At 37.5% G+C, this 25,052-nt stretch overlaps 1 protein-coding gene across 7 annotated transcripts in view; it reads right to left on the bottom strand.

The window, feature by feature from the left end:
* Positions 1-5,889: 5,889 nt before the first annotated feature.
* The window catches only part of LOC120542172, a 42,415-nt gene continuing 23,252 nt past the window's right edge, over positions 5,890-25,052 (bottom strand). For 5 of the 7 annotated variants that reach the window (XM_039774424.1, XM_039774422.1, XM_039774426.1 and 2 more), the window contains 2 exons: positions 24,375-24,487; positions 18,160-18,703 (listed from right to left, as the gene is read on the bottom strand). In XM_039774424.1, the coding sequence (XP_039630358.1) occupies positions 18,620-18,703; positions 24,375-24,487 (197 nt within the window). In that variant the 3' untranslated portion in view covers positions 18,160-18,619. Of the gene's footprint in view, positions 5,975-6,551; positions 6,869-7,411; positions 7,471-18,159; positions 18,704-24,374; positions 24,488-25,052 lie in introns of those variants that run through there. The other 2 variants (XR_005636165.1, XM_039774421.1) reach the window with 2 other exon arrangements.

Raw genomic sequence — 25,052 nt, 5'->3', positions numbered from 1 at the left:
AACATTCATTTTGATTTGCCCTATAATATAATACCTGCTGTGATTATTTCCTTTGATCATCTTGCTGCTTTTGGCCAATATTACCATTAAATTATTAGTGACATTCAGAAGGAAGTGTAAGCAATCCTTCTTGCCAACCCAAATTTGACATTAAATGTTAGTGTCAAGTTTACCCAAGTTAACCTAATCTACAAAAAATTTGATTTCTTTTTGATCAATCCATTTGATAAAAGACTGAAAAACGCATCTACATAGTACAAATTGTTTTGAGTACAAAACCAACTAAGTGAATGAAAAAGGTACATCTCTGCAGAGTGGATTAATATTGGGTAATTTTTAGTGGAGAATCTATTCTGCATGGTATATCATAGGGATCATCAGAGTAGTTGAAGTGATTAACGGCAGGATCAGCAGACATATTCCTACAGATGTTTCCAGGTGACCTGACACAGGGTGCATATTAGGGGTGTGATTTTTGTGGACCAATCTGCTATGAAACAGTCTACGGTCTGCCTACAACAATATGTTTCCTTTATTCTCTGAATTTTAATGATAACTAGTTGAATTGTGGATGGAATAGACTGTCATTAGGCACACAATATTTAGGTCACTGCAATCAAGTCAATGGACCAGCTTCTTCATTCTCCAGAACATGCTTAGGCTGTATGTGAGGAAGGTATATGCCAGTGCTTTGAAAGACTGGTCTTCCTCAGGTTTGCCTTCACAATGATGAACTCTTGAATTATATCCTTTTCTGCCATGGAATTCAAGCGTTCTAGCTGTAGAGGAATTTAAAAAGATCCAACTTAGCATATGATAAAGAAAGGAAAAATGCACTTTACACATTTAATTCACTGATAATCTAATGAGGCAAAATAAAAGCAGTAACATTTGCTCATAATATAACTGAAAGATTGCTATAAGCGGCAGTGTTCAAATAGGTTTTGGGTTACTAATTAAGAGATTAAATCAAATATTCAATTAAGTGGACAGGATAAAGCAAAAAAAAAAAAATCTAATTCCAATGAGGGGACATCCATTAGAATAATCATCTCTGAAAATGTTTGGTGAAACGGTAGCCTTGTAGCCCTGGCACCAAACCTGCAACTCCTGTTAAGGTTTTGTAATTTTTATTATAGCAATGATAGAGATAATTAAAATTAAGTAGTCAGATCATTTAAAAATGAAAAATTATATATTTTTGAAAAGAGGAGAGTAACATAGTGCACAGCACATGTTAAGTACAAAATAAAGTCACTGGTACTTTTTAGAACCCCCAGTTCTAAATTTCTTTGTGTGCAGACAAAGGCAGCTGCCTCCTCCTGCACTCACTCTGCTCACTAGACTCCCAAAAGTATTCCCTAACAAGCTCCCAGTGCAAGCTGGATCAAGGGATGTCTTTATTAAACTGGATTAGAATGCAGAAATTATAATGTTTTATGACACATAGCTAATGAAAGTCATTAAAGGTTGCACTTCCCAGATAATCTTAAACAAAGACAAGGAGATAGCTGAAGTTTCAACACTAATGTAATTATTCAATATATGCATTTTAAAACCACTGAAAAATGATCATAGTGAAAGCTATATTGGCATTAAAAGACTATTTTTCTCAATTTCCTTTTGGCACTTACATTTACTTTCCTTGCCAGCAAACAGGTGCCAGGCAACCATGCTAGAAGCAAAATGTTAGGGCCTGCGAGAATCACGTTTACATTAAACGGACCCTATAGAAGTGTATCTTATATTATAGTGTCCCTTGACTCAAATGATTAATAAAACCAGCTGAAACAAAAACTAAAGAATCGCTATATTACCTCATATTGCTTTTGTAATCTCTTAAACAGTGCCTGATCCAAAGAAGTCTTTTTCTTTTCAAATTCTTCTTTTAATTTCTTCTTCAAGCGAACTTTCTCCAGCACCTTTTGTAACTCTGATACCTTCCGCATAGGCAGCCCTCTGAATAAATGTATCAAAAGAAAGAGTGAAAAAGTGAGGGAGACAACTGATCAAGTAGCTTAACAGTGGCTCAGTGTTATCAGTTATCCTCAAAGAGAAAAGACATCTTTCTTCCACATATGCAAATACCCATTAATAATTACAAGGGTTTTTCTGTATTTTCTTTGTTTTCTTCTCTTAGTTACTATTTTTCCAGACCATTACAACTATATCATTCAACTCTGCCATCCATCATGTACAATGTGTATTTATTTATTTTTTTTAAAGTTACTTAATATCTGAAAGTGGTGCTTTAGTCTAGAATACTATCAAAAGTATATCCCAATTTAAAATAGATCTACGAAATAAGCCATTCACTTTATCCTCATAACCATGAGCAAGCACTTTGAAACCTGGATTAAGAGTCCAGTAAGTTATTTTATCACAATGAATGTCACACATATTTGCTGTTTTATGTATATTCTTTCAAAGCTTGAAAATGTACAATTTTCAGAAAGTTTGTGCATGAAGCATTCTTTGCATCATAAATCACAAATATATTTACCCCTTTTTAAAACAGATGGTAATCAGTAGTTTTAGTAATTTTATTTTCTGTATTTTTATAATTTCACAAACTGGTAAGAGGGACGTTTAAAAAGTTTCCACACTTTTATATTTTTGTTGGAAACAGTGAAGACAGGAGGAGTAGTAATTGGGCATTAAAAAGTTGGTACGATGCTGGGAAAATTGCATCGCAAATGAAGGTGACTATATAGAAAAATGATGCAAAAAAAGGGCATAAACTTTTTGAACGTCTCTCGTATATGGAGAATATCCATCCATCCATCCTTTATCCAACCCGCTATATCCTAACTACAGGGTCACAGGGGTCTGCTGGAGCCAATCCCAGCCAACACATGGCACAAGGCAGGAAACAAATCCCGGGCAGGGTGCCAGCTCACCAGGGGACACACACACATACACCCCACACATCAAGTACGCACTAGGGACAATTTAGGATTGCCAATGCACCTAACCTGCATGTCTTTGGACTGTGGGAGGAAACCTACGCAGACACGGGGGAGAACAAGCGAACCCGGGTCTCCTAACTGCAATGCAGCAGCGTTACCCACTGCGCCACCGTGCCACCCCATGGAGAATATGATTATTAAATCTTGGTGTTGTTTTACATTGACTAGAATAACTAAGGTAATGCTAGCCAAATTATGGTCTGAAAAGCAAGCAAAGGTATTAAGAACCCATGTTGTGTCCTCATGAATGCTTAATGTATTTTGGATGTATTATTACTGTATGTATTATTACTGTTCTACATCTTTATTTTTAGTGTTGTCTGTTGATGTCACCACCTCAAGTTTTGTGACATTTTTTTAACATGTGGTACCGTTTTCTGTATATTTTTCAACGGCACCATCATATTGTTTCTAGCTGGTCACATGACAAGACAACTTGACATTCCTTATGCACACTTTGGATCAAATAACCTTTTTTAAAATCGCCTTTGGAATTAAATTCAATTAGGGAACAAATAACCAGTTAGTGTATAGGATTCTGGTTTGCTTATTTTTGACTTCTGTTTTTGGTTTTGTCATTTGGTTGTTTATTTTGGTAACTGTCTGCTTTAAATACTATATAGCATTAACCTCAGGCTGCCATTTAAATATTCTTTTATGTATTCCTTAAAAGCTATCAACATTTTTTTCTTTTGCATATAACAATGGGTCAAGACTTTTTGTCAACACTGAGTTATAATATGGGTTAATTTAAAATTTTGTTCTCATTTTATTGAGCTCTGTTAGCTCAAATATATACATATAGGTTTTTAGGGCCATAATAACCCAACATTGGCAGTAGTTTTCTGATTGTAGTCAATTGTACATTTTTTTTTACAAGCCATTTTGTTTTGAGCGTCAGTGTTTCAGTTTGGTATGGCATTGATATGAAACAGCCCTTAGAGGTGGGTTGTGCTGGCGTATTACCACAGTGGGATAAAAGGTGTGTACCATCGTGTACTTATCGGACATAAAGACTGTGCTGTTTGATTGTTATTATTTTCCCGGCTTCAACTTTGATTTTAAGTTTAGCATTTAGGTTTGATGAAGAAAGAAGAGATTCTCAGTTATGATGTTTTGGCTTGTATTCTTTAATGTCTCTTCTCAAGGCCACCTCAATTTTTCTAAAAATCTGGCCTTTGCTTTGGCAGACATAACAATAAGGAGCAAAATAACTCTATACAGTGGGTTGGAGGACGGTCCAGATCAAAAGGTATTACTGCACATTTTTCTAGTTAATCACTTTGCTTGAACTTGCAAAAAAAAGCAGCCTTTCATTTGTATACAAAGTTTAAGCAAGGATCACACACACAGCTCACAATTAAATAGTATGGCTGCTGTGATGTCACCCTGGAAGTTTTAAATTACAAAATCATACTGTATGTTACTCCAAAAGTGCAAAGTGACAATAAATCATAAAAATAATCTGATCATATTTATTGTAGGAAACAATTTTAAAAATAAATTATTTTATAAGAGGGCCTGATCCAGACAGCAATTTAACAGTCTCTATTTAACAAATAATTTTTATTTTCTTAGTTCACATAACATATGTGTACTTTATCTGATGTGCTTCATTGCTTCAGGAGCAGATCCAGTTTAGAGGGGACATATCACTTATCGTATCACTTTCTGCTTGTCAGCCATTAAAAACCCTGGACCTGGGTTTGCCCTATTAAAGGACCAACATGCAGTAGGGCTACATTGGAGCTCTGATCTATATTAAGGTAACAGATATGATCCAAGATGTGGGTTTAAAACAACCTAGCAACAGTGGTTCAACCAATAGGAGAGCTGACTAGAAGGTTTACTGTTGAGAGAAACAGGCCTGCATTAACAGGTAGATATGGCAGTTGAAGAAGCTCTGTACTAGTTTAGTGATGAATCAGTAAGCCGCCAAACTTGGAGGTAGGAGTTCAAACTCCACTGAAAGTTGGCCCATAGAGGCAATTTTAATTTTCATCATTTCTACTTAAGCTTCCCCAGATGTTATTTTTATATCTCTGCCTTGTGTGTTTTTAAAATCATTAACATACATTTTTGGTAATTTGGTCATTTTTTGGTGGTGGAGCATCCATTTACTTCAATTTGGATTATTTTTCAGCATAGTCTCCAGGGATCTTCAATCACGGTCCTGGAGGGCCGCAGTGGCTGCAGGTGTTTGCTCCAACCCAGTTGCTTAACAAGTAGCACTTATTGCTCAAGTAACGCTTCTGCTTCACTTTAGTTGTCTCGCTCGTTAAGATTTTCAACCCTTATTGTTTGTTTTAGTTTTAAACAGCTGTGTGCTTGGTTTTTAATTGCTCCTTATTAGCAAAACATGCAAATGACAAAAGAGACCAGCATTTCTCCATTTAGCTTGTTACCATTTACACCCATGTGTATTTATCATGCACTATTGGGTTTAATTATAGTGAAGAGAAAAAAGTGAAGGACAGAGAATTACTCATCCGTTTTAAACTTTAAATCATTTGGATGATATCCTTAGAAAGGGGAAGAAAATATAATTACCTGACATAGCAGAGTTAAAGCACTAACAAGCCATGAAATTAAAATATTGGCAAGAACTGCTAATTAAAAAACCTTCGGCCACTGCGGCCCCCCAGGACTGTGATTGAGGACCCCTGCTCATTTTGTTAACTTTTCTTTGTAATGCTATTAATTGCTTTGTAAAACACTTTGAAACTGAGCTCACTTCCAGTTTTTCAATATAAAATAAACTTTGTGACTAAAATACAATGCAATTTTACAGAATGTATGTAGCAATTTAACAATGTGATGTCACTCCTTTGACACTCCCTTGGGCACAAACACACCTTCCCCAGAATCCTACCTCCTATGCGTAAGAAGAAGCTCCCTGTGCAGCTCCTGCTGGGTCGGGTATATCTTAACAGGAATAACTGCTTTGGTGGGTGTAACTGGAATACTGGGTGTTGGAATTGTGTCGTCATTAACACTGTCTGATGCTGAAAAGAAAGGTATTTTAAAAATCTGCAATTATGTTTTTCCATTCTTCTTATAGCAATGTGTGTGTCACATCTATTATGGCGGTCTGTTGTAGACTGCTGCCTCTTACATTATTGGCAGTTGCTTTACTGTGGGCTTACTTCACATCTCTGTGGACATTCATAATGAATTTTAAAAAGTTTTCTCCAAAAATATCTTTGAATCTGATCTTTTTCAGAAACTTGCTTATCTACTTGGCCAGAATTTTTTAATGTCTGCAGCTCAAGAATTTTGAAGACAGTCTCTAACATTTAATTTGTTTAGAGATGGATGGGTACTGCCAATTAATACTGAGGTAGACATTCAAATGTAGGCACTGAGCAGAGGAAGCAAGGGCAAAGTAAAAATGGAACCTGTTCTAGAGTGTCAAAAATAACCAAACAAAAGGAATATTGTCTCATATTAAAAAAACACTAAATTAAATTGGAAGCATTTCTTTTCACAAGTTAGTTGACATGTAGTGCCTGGAAAGGAGAAAACCAGGTGATGGCTAAAGTTAATAGCTATCTTAACATTTGTAAAAGAGGAGGACTTTACTTTTGATGGCCACTGGTTGATCTGCTTCGGAGGGAATACTGATGTCTTCTACTTCATCTTCTATTGCAGGGGGAATACTGGTGTCTTCTTTTTTGTCTTCTGTTGCAGGGATGCTACTGTTGCCTTCTTTTTCATCTTCTGTTGCAGGGGGGATAGTGCTGTCAATTTCCTCATCTTCTTTTGCAGGGGGTATACTGGTGTCTTCTATTTCTTCTATTGTACAAATTTGTTCTTCTTCCATTGATCCTAAGTCCTGAGCTTTTTGTGACTCCCCTGGCTCCTGTGGCATCATGGAACTGAAAAGGTCTAAAGTAGGCCTAATTAGACAAGAGCATTTAAAAAAGTTAAGCATGTTCAAGAGAAAACAAGAGAGCATGCATTTTTGTCAGTCAAATCACAGCTTATACAAGCACTATTCTGTATGTAAGGTATACCGTACAGTGGGACACACACAAACAAAAAAATCTTTACGCTAATCTAGGATTCACTAATTTATGAATTTAACAAATCAGCTTAACTTCAGCACAGGTTTATGGGGGTGGGCCAGAGTTAAATTTTTTTTTAGCGTACTAAATATTATAATCCATGCTGCCCAATTACAGTGGAGCAAAATTCTCCATACTATATTCTGAGTAGATGTCTCTTATTGCCAGTGTAAACTGGAATGTGACTTTATATTGACTTTATCTTTGGAAATTTAATTTGTGTTTCACTGTTCTAATTTTGTTTATTTTTGTCCATTTAATAAATCTGCTTAATTCATTGTCTAAAGGAGTCAAATGTGGAGCTGGCAGCATCAGAGCTAAAGTAAAAAAACAGTCCATAGTTGAACACCAGTCCATCAAGACACTTTCACTCACCACTGAATGTAATCTGCTACAAAATCAAAGCATTGCCTGACCCCCACCAACATCTCCCACTGTAAAGAATGAGAAATAATCAGTTAACAGCATGTAGTTAAAGCCATCCTGGGCTATTAGTAACTTTAGGTAAATAAGCAATTGCAGTGCATGCACATTTAAATTGACTGTTCTTGGTTGAATTGTTATGGCTATGCATTTTCTACATGTTTACAGTCCAATTCTTAGACAGCCCAGAATGCTGGTCATGTAAAAACCTCATTAATACCTTTGACCTTTGGAGTTCTCTTTGTCATGTGGCAAATGTCCATTAGACTTTGAAGACAGCCAGCACACAATGCTAAGTTGAACTGAGGGCATTTTTTTTCAAAGCCCATCATTTAGTGAAGCTGAAATCAAGCCCAACCACTTTTGAAGTGTAAAGGGGGGTGTGGTTGGAGAAATGTGAGAGGCCATCATTGGGCTTTCATGCAGTGAATGCTGCTCTACTCAACTCCACTGTTCAGCAACAATTTAAAGCTTTTTGTAGTCATTAAAAACTCTGGATTTATTTCTTTGGGAATAGTACTTTTGCAAAGGCTTGGTTTGCTGTTTTTAAGAATAATTATGGAGGGGTGAAAAGTTATTAAGAAAACAATGGTGCATACCTAGTTATTGTTTGAAATGGATATTTTCCTTGGATCATGACCTTTTCAGGATGTTGTGACCCAGTTAGCCTTAAAATATGCTGACCAGTCTTGTGCTATTATAGTATTACTCTTGAAAGATCTTTGTAAGGATAATAACCAGGTAAAGAATTATTCAAAAGTGAATTCCATGTGAGTACAAGTTTGGGTCTAAGAATATGAATTCTGGTGTCGGTGACAGAAGTGGCTTGTCTAGATTGCATCACTATGGACACAGTAACAGCCTGACGCTTATGTGCATATGTCTATAAAACTGCATCCATTTTGGCAGAGAAATGTTGAGAGGGATTGCCTGTCCCCAACAAAATGCAGCAGTAAGATGACAAGGAAATCCACCGAAGGAACCTCTGATTGACAGATTGGGATGATAGCCTAATGTGACAGGAGTACTGGAGAAAGCCCTGGTCTGTCACCTTCTGCCTTATAACTGCAAAAAGCAATGCATGAAACTACCAATACCTCATAGTATTTGGATCAAATTTATCAGTTTTAAAAATCCAACTATTATATTCCAGTCATCAGTTTTTTAGAGCCATGAGCATACAATAAGACCATGAAACCCAATTTTAACTTATGTATATTGTCCCCATTCATCTTTATTACAGTTTATAGATTTGATGTTAATAAATTCAAACTTTCTGTGAAATCAAGTGAACAACTAGCTGCAAAAATACTGGATTTCAGCTTTTGTATGTTTTATTTCTCTTCAAATTTCCATACATTTTCTGCCTCTCCCAACTTTCATATACTCATATATGGCTTTTTGACATTTTAATAACTCTTATCTTTATTGTTTCTGTCCAGATTTTCATAATTCTTTGCCATTTTTACTTCTATCATCCATCCATCCATCCATCCATCCATTGTCCAGCCCGCTATATCCTGACTACAGGGTCATAGGGGTCTGCTGGAGTCGGTCCCGGCCAGCACGGGGCAGGGGGCGGGCAGGGTGCCAGCACACCACAGGGCTACTTCTATCATGATTTCTTAAATAACTGCTGTTTTTATTTCTACCTGATGTAGTCTTCTCATATGTCAATGCATTACAATAGTTGCACTAACCTAGTCATTTTCTTTTTGTTAAGTACAAGGTGGTGGTCAACCACATCCTATCCTAGTATCATCAGTTTATAATTTTAGAGCTGCCTTGCACATCTTCTGTATCTACAGTACTCCCTTTTTCTGTTGTGAACTTTTGCTGGCAGACAAAAATTGTGTGTCAATAGTTTGAGGTCTGTTAATTCAGAACATATACTTGATATTCAGCCTGCTTTTCTTATTGTATTTATTTGATGGTAATTAGACCTAATAGTGCAGCATGACCATACTGATACATTAATATGTTTAACGTCAAATTATGGGTGGCACTGCTGCTAGTACATTCTTTCTAGATATTCTTTCAGGTACTCCAAAAATGTGCAAGTTAGGTTACTTGGTCGCAGTGTGATGGATTGATGCCATGTTTCTGTCTTGTACACAGTGTTGTTGAGATAGGCTGTGGACCCCTGTGACCATGAACATATAATTAAGGGAGAATATGATGTTATTTCAAATTTTTATGTGTTTGAGTATGTGTAAATGCATAGTGATTACATTATTGGATGTACTCATCTAATGTGTTTAGGATGTCCCTAACTAGTCTCTTTTAAATATTTACTATATACAGCATTGCATAACATAAAAATATTAGTGTCCAGGGGCCTCATGTATAAACGGTGCGTACACACAGAAATGTTGCGTAAGAACTTTTCCACGTTCAAATCGCGATGTATAAAACCTACACTTGGCGTAAAGCCACACACTTTTCCACGGTACCTCATGCCTTGTCGTACGCAAGTTATCCGCTCGGTTTTGCAGACTGGCGGCACCCAGCGTCAAAGCAGTGCTACTGTTCCTGTGTGGTTACACATTATTTTCCTGACGCGGCTTTATAAATACACCGAAACTAACCGCATATTGTTTATTAGTGTAATACATCTGATTGTAATTAACTTGTAACAATATAAAGCGCGTGCACAAGCGTTACTTTTCACGCTGATCGGGATTTATGTAGCGGAAGAACGTGGAAGTTGGAGTACGCACAGATTCCTGCATCTGGATTTTTCTGTGCGTAAGCACATTTTGGCTTTTGTGCTTACGCCATGTTATAGTGCGAGTTCTACGCACGGCGTTATACATGAGGTCCCAGGTATTGTAGGAAACATCCTGGAGTGAGATGTCAGGACTCTTTCACAGACGCTCATTAACACTAAAAGGCACATCTTTGGAATGCTTTAGGAAACTACACCTCTCGGAGAAAACACTCACACATACACAAGCAGAATTTACAGACACTAGATAGGCAGAGGGCGGCACGGTGGCGCAGTGGGTAGCACAGCTGCCTCGCAGTTAGGAGATCTGGGTTCACCTCCCAGGTCCTCCCTGTGTGGAGTTTGCATGTTCTCCCCGTGTCTGCATGGGTTTCCTCTGGGTGCTCGGGTTTCCTCCCACAGTCCAAAGACATGCAGGTTAGATGCATTGGTGATTCTAAATTGTCCTTAGTATGTGCTTGGTGTTTGTGTGTGCTCTGCGGTGGGCTGGCGCCACTGCCCCGGGTTTGTTTCCTGTCTTGCGCCCTGTGTTGGCTGGGATTGGCTCCAGCAGACCCCCGTGACCCTGTGGTTAGGATATAGTGGGTTGGATAATGGATGGATGGATGGATGAATTCTGGGTAGTGTCAGAAAGTTAAGTCAAGTCAAGTGGGCTTTACTGTCATACCATAGCTACATACACATTATACAGTAATACGAAATAATGTTTCTATGACCACAGTGCAATATTTAGGCAATGACAGTATAACTAATAATAATTCTTTGCATTTATTTAGCGCTTTTCTCACTACTCAAAGCGCTCAGCAATTACAGGTTAAGGGCCTTGTTCAAGGGCCCAACAGAGCAGAGCCCTTTTTGGCATTTACGGGATTCAAACCGGCAACCTTCCGATTGCCAGTACAGATCCTTAGCCTCAGAGCCACCACTCCGCCCTATACAGAGGGGTGATTAATTTTACATAAGGGAATGTATAAGAGGAAACAACATCTGTACAAACCAACATCATATTGACAAACAGCATTCAATGATGATAGGTGATGCACAATGGACAATGAATGCAGAACAGAACAGTAATTAGGTATTTGCCTGTGATAAGGGTGCCAATGCAAGGATAGGGGTAATACTATTTTCTGGACCCTGTGGGAAGAAGCTGTTTTTCAGTCCGGCAGTGTTGGTCTGCAGACTGATACCTACTTCCTGATGGAAGATTGTGGGAGAGGTGGGAGGGAAACCCCCTACAATGCTGGAGGCATTACAGAAAGGTGCACTTTGTGAACATGCTCATGACGGAAGGGACAAAAGTCCTGATAATGATCTCAGCAATGCACACTATCCATTGTATGGACCGGATGCATTACAGTTCCCATACTAAACAGTGATGCAACTGGTCAGGACACTCTCAACAGTGCCACTATAGAATATAGCGAGGATATGGCATGGAAGGCTTGTCTTCTTAAGCTAGTGCAGAAAGTGGAGTCACTACTCATCGTTCTTGGTCAAGGAGGAGGTATTGATAGACCCCGTCAAGTCCTCTGCCAAGTGCACATCAAGGAATTTGGTACTTTTTGCTTTATCTACCACAGTAATCTTGATGTAAAATGGAGTGTGAGTAGGGTGGGTCTTCCTGAAGTCAACAATTTTGGCTTTAGCTTTAACAGCATTGAGAGACAGGCTATTGCACTTGCACAAGTCTACTAGCTCCTCCACTTCCAGTCTGTACTTTGTCTCATCATCATTGTTGATGAAGTCATTTACTGTCATTTCATTGGCAAACCTGATAATGCTTTTGAAGCTTTACATCGCAATACAGTCATGACTGAGCAAAGTGAGCTGAAGTGGGCTTAGTGCTCATGCCTGGAGTGCTCCAGTGATCTGCATTATGTTGGACTGCAGCATTGTCTGTGGTCTTATCATCAGGAAGTCCAAAATCTAATTGCAAAGGTAAGAACTGAAGCCCAGGTTGTACTAAATGATGAAATATAGTCAATGAAGAACATTTTAATGTAGTCTTCTGGAGCAGTCCCATGTGCTCCCCAGTTACAAGGCAGAGAGTGTGGGTGTCTGAGAAAAATACCAGGACATATTTAGATGAATTAGGCCATGGCAACATTAAAAGATCACGGCGACATAAAGGTATCAGCAGTTCAATGCACTACTGTACATTGGGTTGGCAAGCAGACTTCTGGAACCCGCTGAAGGGTGTTCTTTCTTTCTTACTTTTCCTGTATCCTGAAGGTGAAGCTTCGTTCTGGGTACACTATACTTGGAAATTTGTAGCAGTGGATGTGAGGGGCATCTCAATGTAACTTTATGTTCTAAAAAGGAAAATTTACACCTATCAGCCCTTCATAGAATTGTGGAGAAAACAACCTGAAGTAGGGCCAAAAATGAAGTCAGAACCTGTTATCACATGGAGTCAACTCCAGAACTCCTAGGCAGATAACAATGACAAGGAAACCCTTAAAAGTTAAGAAATCAGTGCTCCATTCAGTTTAGTTCCAGATTTAATTTAGTGACTACAGCAAGGAAACAACAGCTCTGAATTGGCCAAAGGAAAGGTCCCATCTTAATCCCAATGAATGCACTCTTCACAGGGAAGTAGTGTGGAAAGCATCTGTTTATATTGTGATCACAGTATTTTTGTGACTGATATTATGGCAAAAATTATTAACTGCTGTAGTGGTGGATGAAATCTTGATGAAAATGCAGAGAAACCCAGATGCTGCAAGATTTTCCTAGTTAGGAAAACTCTTTGATGATGATGATGATGCCCTGTTGGCTTCTGCTCTTCAGTGGAGTAGTTGGTAGTCAGTCTAGCACACTCTGAATGAGAATCTGAACTTCACAATTTCTAATAGTCCTCTCCAGGAAAATAACATTTTATGATAATGGAGCAATGCAATTTTGAAACTGGAAACAGATACGTGGGCATGATCAAGTTTAGCAACCTATAGTCATTGAATTTAGATAATAAGAAAAAAAATGAGACCAGGGTTATAATTATGCAGTACTGTAAAGGAAATTTGGGTACATGACTTCTGTGACAGGGTAGGGAATTTGGGGATCTGGGAAGACCCTGGATGAAAGCTGACAGTTCTCCGGACTGATAGGCAGAAGGAGGGATAGTTTGGCCATCGGATGAGAATGCCTCATGGATGTCTTCCACAGTGGGAGATCCCTGCTAAGCTGGCCCAAGAGCTTGTAGAAACTCTCTAGGATCAGTTGAAGACATTTGCTGATCAAAATGATGTCTGCGGTGGACTTTGCTCAGACTGCTGCTATATTAGTTAACAAAAAAAACAATTTCTGACAAAATAAATATACATCATTAAGCCTATCCGTTTTATGCAAACTATCATAAGTTTTCACCTTAATGTATCAAAAAATGCCATTAATAAGCCATATCTCTTTAATAATGTAAAAAAAAAACATTTTAGCTTTGTTGCTCTTCAAACATTATTTTTTTCCTGTGATGTGATTTAAATGTAAGAAATGACCTAGAAAGTAAAACACATTTGTTAAATTTCACATACAATTTTCTCCATTTTTTGCCACTGTGAACAGTTCTGTTCTTTTTATTTGTAGTTTGTTTCAGGACTGAAATTATAATTTTAATTCAGTTTATTTTATACAGCGCTCCTTACTGAGTGCATGCTCAGAGCGCTGTTACAATTCCACAGGTAAAATGCAAATAACACTTTACAAATTACTGTAAATAATGCAAATACATAAAGATACAGATGTATTTAAACACACAGTAAAACAAAGCAATTCCAAACTAAATAACATACATGGAACCTAGCACTATCTCTCCAGAAACATTATTATTGAACTATGGAGGAGAAGAAAATGGAGGAGAAGAAAATAAAAACTGCAGTTGGCAGCATCTCTGGAGAAAATAAACCTCTGGGAATTGTTCATGGTCAGTTATAACAGACAAAGTACCAGTAAATTAATCTTTTTTTTTCCCCTGGTAAGCCCACAGATTCTGCCATGTTTTTTTATTGTCAACACACAATTAATGAAATCTACCGCTATACCAAATAATTTACATTCTGAATATAATACTAAGTTCATATATAAGTACATGTATAATTTCATATATCCTGGATAATAATAGTAAGTTCATGTATCTGCACATTTAGATCGAGTGCCAGTGTGTGTGTTTGTCTTATCCATACGAGCTCAAATCGATGATTGATTTAAATATGTATGCTTTATGTTGGCCTATTTTAACTGTCCCACATCTGTCATACAGTTGTGTATTTCATGCCAGTGAAAGAAATATACTTGTGTATTGAGTATTTATCTTGGAAGTATTCATCAATATTTATGTTTTGTGTATTTTTATTCAGCAGACACTTTACTATAAAATTACTTTTCAGTAGCAAATGGATGAACACTTAAAAATACAGCATCTAACCGTTTGAATTCAGAGAGGAAAGATCTGCAGGGTTCTTATAATGTGATTGAGCTTTTGTACCTCTTTACTAAATCAATAGGAACTGTTTAGCACCTTCTGAAATGTTTTCCTTCTAAATAAATTAACTTTTTTTTATTACAACCTAGTCCCAGGTAACATCCCATAATTCGATTGCACAGTGGTGAGTGCACACAGATTTGATCTTAAAACATTTTGTATGCCATCTCTGACTCCGCTGCTTTTCAGCCTAATTACTGTGTTTATTCATTGAGAAGGATTTATTTTTCATTTACTAGACAGATGTATACATTGCTGTGAAACAAACACTGCAATTTTTTCTCAACCTGTTGTGGAAATTCAGCTCCAAATATGACATATGCACCTAATTATTTAATCATTTTAAATTAATAATTTTTTTTTTGTATCAGTATACTGCTGCTGGATTATGTGAATTTCCCCTTGGGATTAATAAAGTATCTATCTATCTAATTAATGACTTGAATGATTCCAAATACTTTTCACTTGCAAATTATTTTAATGTTTTATTTGTATGTTTATGTACTCTTCTTCAGTAATGTTGGTTATTTAGTTTCTATGTTTCTATGTATGTTTAATCATTTTTTTTTTGTATTTTGTGAATGGCTTCCCAAGAGGCAAGGATACCCGTTCATTATCGTCAAGGAAACTGTTGCTGAGGAAATAGATAATCCCTTGCAGTTCATTGAATGTGCTGGTGTTGATGAATTCTCTGACAATTTATTACTTCTTTCTGATTATACATTTGCTGGACTTTGGTGTATGTGGTTTTTGATAATTTTTGTGAATTGTGTATTAGGACTTGTTTGCCTCTGAAATCCCTAGTATTTGAAGGCGACTCCTTCTGTGGCTTTTGTGCTCCTTTAAGCTTTTTGTGCCACAGAGCATTTTGTGATAATCATTTATTCATAAAGATCCTGTATTTGCTCTTTTGTGATAAGCCAGGGTCTGGCAGTCCACCCACCAAAGCCCTCACTGGGCATTTTTAAGGTATATGGGAGTCTATTTGTTTTGTTATAGGCTTAACCCAATTTCAATAAATTTGAAGGACAACAAGTAGACTTAATCTTCATGGAAATTGGTTATAGATGTTAAATTTTCATTGAGGTATCTCAAATAGAGCATTCTGTAAACATTTCTGAGATCTGATAAACTTTTTTTTTAAAATGCATTGGTGAACTTTCAAAATTGTCTTTCTTTAAATAGAGACACATTCAGTGTGACATCAGCTAATGGCTAATTTATTCTTTCATATTTACCCTGACAGACGTTATTTTAACTTGTATATTTCCTCTTTTGCATGTCCAATACTTGCTACTGACAGTAAAACAGATCACCAGTACAAACGATTAAAATACCAGAAACGTTTCATCTCCACATCAACAGCTCATTTTGGCCTTTGCAACACAAGTACACTGCTCCTACTGCCTGATTTTGTCCAGATAAAGTTAAATGATCATTGTAACTATTACAATAAAACATTGTACTCAACTTACCTAGGGAATCAATGGAAGACAAAAGACAGTATTTCAGCATGGCTCTGTAAGCTTTTATGCATACAGCGAATAAACATGTACTAAGTATTTACATTTCACTAAAACAATCTCATAGTGGCATTATCTTCAAATTTTCAGTGACACTGTAATTTACCGGCAAAGCACCGTAATGACCTGACATTTTTACCTAAATGATATTGTAAAATGCTATTAAAACATATGCAGTATTTAATGTACTCAACCAATACATTCTGGCATCAATTATTTATGAATAAGACTTAGTTTATTAGACTTTTATAAATTAAAGACCTGTGTGTGTGTTTGTGTGTGTATGGAGCAGCCTGTTCTGCTCACGCTCAACCACAGCCACGGAAGTTGGTGTGAATACTACAGAATATTCTCCTTCTAGTGTGATTTGCACTTGGTGAGATGGCACAGGCATGCACCTTTACATTTTTTTGGCACTTGCAAGCAATTTTACTTCTCATTCAACCCAAGCAGGCAAACTCAGCTTTGTGGTACATGCAGGTTGTACGTTCACTCAGCGAGCTGCCATACGTTTGCCTGAGACAGGGTCCAGCCTCTCCCACTCAAATTGTGCCACATCTGCACTTGACTACACGTCCGTCTTGGACAAGAAACGACCTGTCCTGGCCCACTTCACTGACGCCGCTGCAAGTTCACCAATATAATAAAACTGCTAGGGAGTCTTTGTGTTGTTTTTTGTCCCGAAGACCACACGCTGCTAGTTACAAATATTTAATAAACAATACCTGAATCTTTGATTACACAAATCAAATATTTTAATGCTTTGACTTTCAAAAAAGCTAATTAAATCTCTAAAAATATTGTACTTGAATGTGTACATTTCTGAACTTGTTAACTTTATAATAGATAAAGACCTAGAAGAGATTTGCAATTCTGCATTGCTGCGGCAGAGTTAATTGACCTGTTGATTGCATGATATGTAAAGTTAAAGTTCTTATGACAGACTTTGAAAACACTTTGACATGCAGAGTAGGAAGAGTGTCCTTTATCAAATCAGAAAGATGCTTTTTGTAAAGTTTTTTTATTCAGCTATACATATGAAGAATGGCAGATATCCTCAGTTAAAGACAGGGAAAATGCCAACATGCTTTAATTGAACATTAAGTGTATATTTAAAATGAAAGGATTAGAGGATATTGTTTTTAGAGGTATCAAAGAAATCTTACCTTTGTTGTTGGAAACTGAATCACAAAATATGTCAGACTCTAAACTGTGAACTTATATGAAAGACAAACTGCAAAGCCATATCCACTTCTCAAGACTTTCTTTGGAACTGTCTCTCGATCCTAAACCCAAATCAAGTACCCTTTTCGAAATTTGTTTCTCACATTAGTTTAATATAATAGTGGTTGGCTTGCTAGCTTAGTGTTCTAAAAAATAACTTTTTTTAATATTCTTCCTGTTGATTGTCCCAGGAAAGCTCAATCTCTAATGTGACTAAACATCTGGGATAACCAGAATTGAAAATGGATGTTTTTACATTAAAACAATGGAAAAACTATTGCACTTCTGCAGAATATGACATTTTCTTTTACCTTTGAAAGAAGGACGAGATCATCATAAATAGTATAATACCATCCATCCATCATCCAACCCGCTATATCCTAACTACAGGGTCACGGGGGTCTGCTGGAGCCAACCCCAGCCAACACAGGGCTTAAGGCAGGAAACAAACCCCGGGCAGGGCTCCAGCCCACCGCAGGGCGTGCACACACATACACACACCAAGCACACACTAGGGACAATTTAGAATCTGCCAATGCACCTAACCTGCATGTCTTTGAATTGTGGGAGGAAACCCACGCAGACATGGGGAGAACATGCAAACTCCATGCAGGGAGGACCTGGGAAGCAAATCCGGGTCTCCTAACTGTGAGGCAGCAGCGCTACCCACTGCACCTCTGTGCCGCCCCATAGTACAAGACAATATTCTAAATACATAGGGAAAAGAATAAACATTCTCATTGTATTCTCAAACCAAAAATTGTATTTAAAACACCAGCCCCTTTGTATAATCATAACCATACATTTAAGGATTCATGATCCATGATATGTACCTCACAGACTGGTCAATCTGGAAATATTCAACAGTAAATGCAAATATAAGCATATAATGCTTTTTTAGTATTAATTCAGTACACAGTAAACATACTTACTGTAATTTTCTACTTAATACATGACAAGATTGCATTTCTTGATTCTCCTGCTGAAACTGATAGCCCCAGTGACTGTAAAGTTCTTGTTACCTCTCATGCATTCCAGGGTTATTTTACTAGTTTCAGATCACACAGGAAAGGGAATTCTGTACTGGGCCCCACAACTGTTCAAGTCTGACATTGGAAAGCAGATGTTAGCTTGGAGTTCATCACCAGATATGAAAGCCTTCTGCGTATGTGAAAAATTCAAGTTTCTTCCAGAAACTATCACCTTTAAAGAAGGTCTGCCAAATCCTCACGTTTCATACTGATCATGTAATCGAAGAGCTTCCCTACTGTGGCTTCGCTAATTTTATTCTGCAACAGAAAAGAAGACCAGGGAAAAGAATGACTCAAAGAAGTTTGACATTCATGTATATTATAAAGTACTCTTCAGATTAATATAGCAGATCTCAAGTTGCTCATGGTAATAATATAGCCCTAAATATTCTAAAAGCACTGATAAACAGGGGGTAATACACAGTAATAAATGGTGCTTTGCAACAAAGCAACAGACAAAAAGTTATTTTCTGTTAATCTGATGCTAGTAGCACACATTTCCCGTTCCTTCACATTGAAATACAGTTCTATAAAATATCAGACTACACATCCACACATCTGTCGATTTTTAACTCATTTGATCCAGGTCAGGGTCATGGAGCTAAGGAACATCCTAGCAGCAGTGAGTGGAATAAAAACATGTGTCTGTACCTTTCCTTCAACATGAAAATAAAGACTCTAGGAAAAGACACTTCCATACTAAACGTATGTGCAGTAGGAGCTGTAAAATGACTGTATAGAACTTATCTCTCATGAATGTTAAATATAAATATTTAGTTGATCACATTGCTGCTGCTGTATGGTAAGATATTTTACAGCAAATTCTGAATAATGAGTATAATGTTTTAATTTACTCATTATATTGAGTTCTTACTCTCTTAGTTCTCACTTGCCAATTAATATCTGCAGTGCAAAAAACTTCCAAATGTTGAGAATTTATAAAGCCTTTTTTCTGTCAAACTAAGGATTAAATAACTGCAAAAACTAAACAGTAAACTGACTGTATTATCAAAGGATGTGGTTTAACTTAATAACAAATATGTAGTTCTTAGGCAAAATCTGTTAAATATTGCTGTCTGCTTGACTAAAACAGAGTACTTTTTTTGCATATGACTAATATTTTGGGACCTTCTGTTTTTTTTTTTCAAGAATGAAATAAAGTCAATGGACAGCTAAGACATTATTTTACTACTAGCGCTTTTGGTGTGAAAGTACAGTATTTACAACTTCAATAATTTCATGAATGGCTGGCTTAATAAAGCATTCATTTTACCAAACCATATCACTAGAAACATTAAAAGAAACTTTTCTGTTTTTAACAAAATTTCACTGTACTCTGTACACATTGTAATACTGCTGCTACTACTGCTAATCTATACATACAGTACTTAATACAATGCAAAATTGACTGATTCATTCACTTACACATCAAAAAGAACACTATTTCCCATTTAGTTAAAAAGCTGAAATTTGGCAAGATGGTACATCTAGGGCAATAGGTATCCACTAAAAAAGGACATTCTGATTAAAAAAAACTAAATACCCCAAAATCTAAAAAAATGCTTTGATAAATCTGAAATTTGGTGACGTCATAGAAAAAAAGAAATTTAGCCGACCTGTTTTTTTTAGTTCATCCATAATAATATGGTACCAAGTACGCTATGCTATCATTCTGTGCAGCCCTTACAGAAGTCTGTTTGAGGTATGCCGTTGTATGCAAATGAAGGTCTTCAACAGATGAGTGGTGTAGATCAGTGCTTTCTAAGCTCGGTCCTGTGGCTGCAGGTTTTTATTCAAACCAGATTCATAATTGGTGACAACACTGATAATACTGATCTCATTTAAGTAATTGATATTTTTTCTGTTATTCTACATTCAGAAAAGCACAGCAGCATGATTTTTACATTTATAAGACATTTAGAAACATTTCTGCTTTTGCTATTGATTTAAATGCTTGATTGCATTATATTTTGCCCTTTCTCTGTGCAGTTTTCCCCATTCATTGTATCTTATTAATGACAATTAAAAACAAGCAGAACAGATAATCCATTTAGTAAATAATGGATTAATTAAACAATTAGAACACCTGGAAAAGTGGAATGAAAATCAAGATGAAAATATTGTTAAAAAGAAAAAAAATACATTTTTCCAATATAAATGCTTGGTACATTTTAATACATCTCTCTATTATAATAAAAAAATCCTGGGACGAGACAAGACTTTTTAGCCTGGGACGAGACATGACTTTTTCTGAGAGATACTTTCTAGTCTCACGAGATGAGAATTTGTGCCAAGAGATTTAATCACGCCCGGGGCTGGAAATAAAAGACAAAGAGTAGATGACAAAGTAGAACGTCATAAAAAATTCAAAACGTTAGCGTGATACACATGGAGAGCAGGTTAGAGATAATGACAGTACTACAATTCAAAAGTCTCAAAAAAATGATAGGAAAGATTGCATTAGTGCAAACAAATGGAAATTATTACTCGGTGAAATAACGGAACAGCGAAAACAAATTGAATATATTGTTCAGATTTAAACTTTAAGTCGGAGACTTGTACATCGTCTAATTCGTGTTGCCATCAGGGAAAAGCAGTGTTTCCTCCCAGTGAAGAGGCGTATCCGCGAGATTTAAAAGATTTGTTGTTTGGTGAATCCACACATGCGAGTGGCAGGGATGCGAAGTGGCTGGTGCATAGCGCAGGCCTCTGGGTTTGGCGAGCAAAACGAAAAATATATAATAATTTTACCAAACTTAGTTTTCTAATTTCTATATTAAATACCAAAACACAGAACTTGGGAAATAACAGTTTACTGATCTAGCCCAGGATTCCAGCTAAAAACAGAAGATGGTTGAAACAAAAACTTGCAGCCACAGAGTCTGGGAAGCACTGGTGTAGATGAACAGCACCTCTGAGTAGTAGGGTGGACTAACGCGACAAAATGGGGAAGTTTCTTAGACAGGAAAAAGATGGCACTGACATATGCCATGCAGAGGGAACTGTGAATTGGAAAGTTCTGCTAAAAAACTGCTTTTTCCATACATAACACCTATTTCAATTTATATATTGGTTTTCATCAATTAAAATGGAATCCCTTATGAATGTAACCTACCAATTCCACACTCTATAATATGTGTAAAGGCAGACTGAAACTGTTTATTTTACTGTCTTATTGTAGGAATATGATATGGATGTCTTAAGTTTGGATATTCGGCAAACAAATTTTCCAATCTGTATTTAGACACTGGGTGCGATTCAAAGTTTTATAATACAACAAAAATGTTGACAATTAACAATGATGTTATCCATCCATCCATCCATCCTCTTCCGCTTATCCGAGGTCGGGTCGCGGGGGCAGCAGCTTAAGCAGAGAGGCCCAGACTTCCCTCTCCCGGCCACTTCTTCCAGCTCTTCCGGGAGAATCCCAAAGCGTTCCCAGGCCAGCCGGAGACATAGTCCCTCCAGCGTGTCCTGGGTCTTCCCTGGGGCCTCCTCCCGGTTGGACGTGCCCGGAACACCTCACCAGGGAGGCGTCCAGGAGGCATCCTGATCAGATGCCCGAACCACCTCATCTGACTCCTCTCGATGCGGAGGAGCAGCGGCTCTACTCTGAGCCCCTCCCGGATGACTGAGCTTCTCACCCTATCTTTAAGGGAAAGCCCAGACACCCTGCGGAGGAAACTCATTTCAGCCGCTTGTATTCGCGATCTCGTTCTTTCGGTCACTACCCATAGCTTATGACCATAGGTGAGGGTAGGAGCGTAGATCGACTGGTAAATTGAGAGCTTTGCCTTACGGCTCAGCTCCTTTTTCACCACGACAGACCGATGCAGAGCCCGCATCACTGCGGATGCCGCACCGATCCTCCTGTCGATCTCACGCTCCATTCTTCCCTCACTCGTGAACAAGACCCCGAGATACCTGAACTCCTCCACTTGGGGCAGGATCTCTCCCCCAACCCTGAGAGGGCACTCCACCCTTTTCCGGCTGAGGACCATGCTCTCGGATTTGGAGGTGCGGATTCTCATCCCAGTCGCTTCACACTCAGCTGCAAACCGATCCAGAGAGAGCTGAATGATGTTATAATGTTTATCAATGATATGTAAAATCCCTCAGCCTATGCTACCACTTGCAAATTGTTAGCTGCATCAGAATTCTTTACAAGCAAATTTCAGGTGCATTATTTGCTAAATTTGGGGTAAACAATCAGGAAATTAAAAGACTGTGCTTAACAGGAGCTTTATACAGAGGTCATTTTGATGTTTACACACCTATTACTAGTACTGATCTTACTCACACTCAAAATTGGTTTCACCAAACATTGCAATCAAGTACATTTTCTGACTTATCTGATGTGAATCATTTATCTCAAAACTATACTAATCTATAAATATAAAAGCTAAATACCACTGACTCACTTATCACGAAATCTCCCGAACCACGAAGACTTGAGACTTGGAATTTGGAACGTAGGTTACCCTTGGCCCATAGGTGCTTGCTAAGAAACAGTTTTAAAAAGTTCGTGCTCCAAGCTCTTTCTGTCTGTATGTCTGTCCACTTTTCACAAGAGAATTACTTAACGGATTTAGATCTGGTTGTTTTCTAGAATTTGCTTGAACTTTCCTGTTGATTTTGCGACTTCTCCATAGTTTGCTTGCGGTACCCATGTATTTATACAAGTCCAATAGAGTGGCTGTGGGCAGGGTGGGGCTTGGCTTCCTCATTTACTCACCAGCCTCTGTTCGAGTTGGTCAACGTCTCGCCACGTGTTGGAGCGCACCTTGCGATACCTGATTTTTCAACAGACATTATCATCTACAGATTGTTAAGGAGTAATATTTGACATTTTTAAGAAAGAGATCACAGCTCCATGTGTTTTAGAGGGTAGCTGCTGATAGCCAGAGATATCATGGCCATATGCTTTTCTCCCCACGCGGGGAACGCTCTCCCGTCAGAGCTGAACATGATCAGATATAGTGCCAACGTCTATTGCTTTTTAAAGTTTTTCCTGTTTCTTTACTATGTGGGCGCAGGTACGGGGTACAGTTAGTAAAACAATAAAATGTAAGTGCCGTACTAGATATACAGACAATATCAGACAAAACCAATTAAAAAAGTTTGTGTCTACATATGCACAAAAAAAATCCAATGAGCAACAGGTTTGCAGTTGTTACATTTACACAAAAAAGTTCAGAAGTGAACAGACTTGCAGTTAGTAAATATATACAAAAATCCTAAAGTGTTTTTACAAATAAATAATCCCATTAAAAACAGGCGTTATCACATAGAGGTTAAAACCAACAGTAGATATTCCAATAAAAACAAGGTTAAAATCCCAGACAGAATCTGTCTATCTTTTAAAACAATCACGAGCCTCAGTGTTTCTCTCTAAAAACTGACATCTCATCTGCTTACCCCAAAAAGGCTTTTAGCAGAGAGAGAAGACATCTACCAATAGGTATAGCCAACTCTTCACAGGCTTGTGTCTCTGCCGCCAGGCCCTCTGCATCTGCAGGCTGTTGAGCTCAGCCATCTTCCCTGCCTCCCATCTTCGTTTTTCCTTTGGCCTTCCTGGCAAGTGCCCAGTGTGAGCTCAGCAGGAGAGAACCAGCCCCCATTTGAGCATTAGCCACATGCTACTCTTCTAGGGCTCACATCTCCCCCATAAGCTGCCAGTTGCACTGGTGGGAGGCACAGTCAGACCACCCAGTGCAACTGGTGGCCAAGGTCTGTGGTGTGACCTTCTTGCACTGCACTAAAATTACTAATAAAAGTGGAAGAAAACATGTGGTGATATTGGGATAACATGCAAAACCTGGACATGAATTGGATAAGCAAGTTAGAAAATAGATGGTTTATAAGACAGAATAACCCCATTCTTCTGAATAAAAACACCTATCAACCATAATGAAACACCCAGACTCACTTTCCAGGAATTCAGCACATCCTCTGCAGGATTTTTGCTTTTCTGTCTCCAAAGCTGTGTACAGAACTGAGGAATATCCAACTTCTCTGCCAGCCACCTCCAGTCTAGACCTGCTTGGGTACAAGTTGTTTAAAGTAACAATTTGTTAATGTAAACATGATACTGTACTTTAAATTCTGTCCAACTCTCTAAACCACAATAAATAAACTGACAGAACTTTTACATGTACAGTATATAAATAGTAAGAGCAGACATGAATATCACCAACTACTGTACAGTACATAGTGCAGAACATCTAGTTAGAAATAATGTACTAATGTTCACTGTTTTAAGAATGGAAAAAATAGATTTTCTTAAAGTTAGCTTCTGTGAATATGACCAACATTAAATAAGTTGTTTCTTTATTTTCCTTATATTCACCAATGATTTAGTTTCATTTCTTACTTCTTATCTGCTGTTATCTGCTGCTACATTTCTTTTGACTCCAACATAATATAACAAGTTAAAAATGTATATGCATGGTGTAACATTCAGGAGCATTTTTGACAACTAACTAATAGGAAAGTTGAAGCATTTCACAGTTTTCATTTATTTCACTTAAGAGTTAGTTATCACATTTTTTATTAATCATTTTTGGCACAGTGAGTCATATTCAAAAGAACAGTGATAATATAATGG

This window comes from Polypterus senegalus, chromosome 13, assembly GCF_016835505.1.
Source record: "Polypterus senegalus isolate Bchr_013 chromosome 13, ASM1683550v1, whole genome shotgun sequence".
NCBI lineage: Eukaryota > Metazoa > Chordata > Cladistia > Polypteriformes > Polypteridae > Polypterus > Polypterus senegalus.
This window is presented reverse-complemented; position numbering and strand designations above follow the sequence as displayed.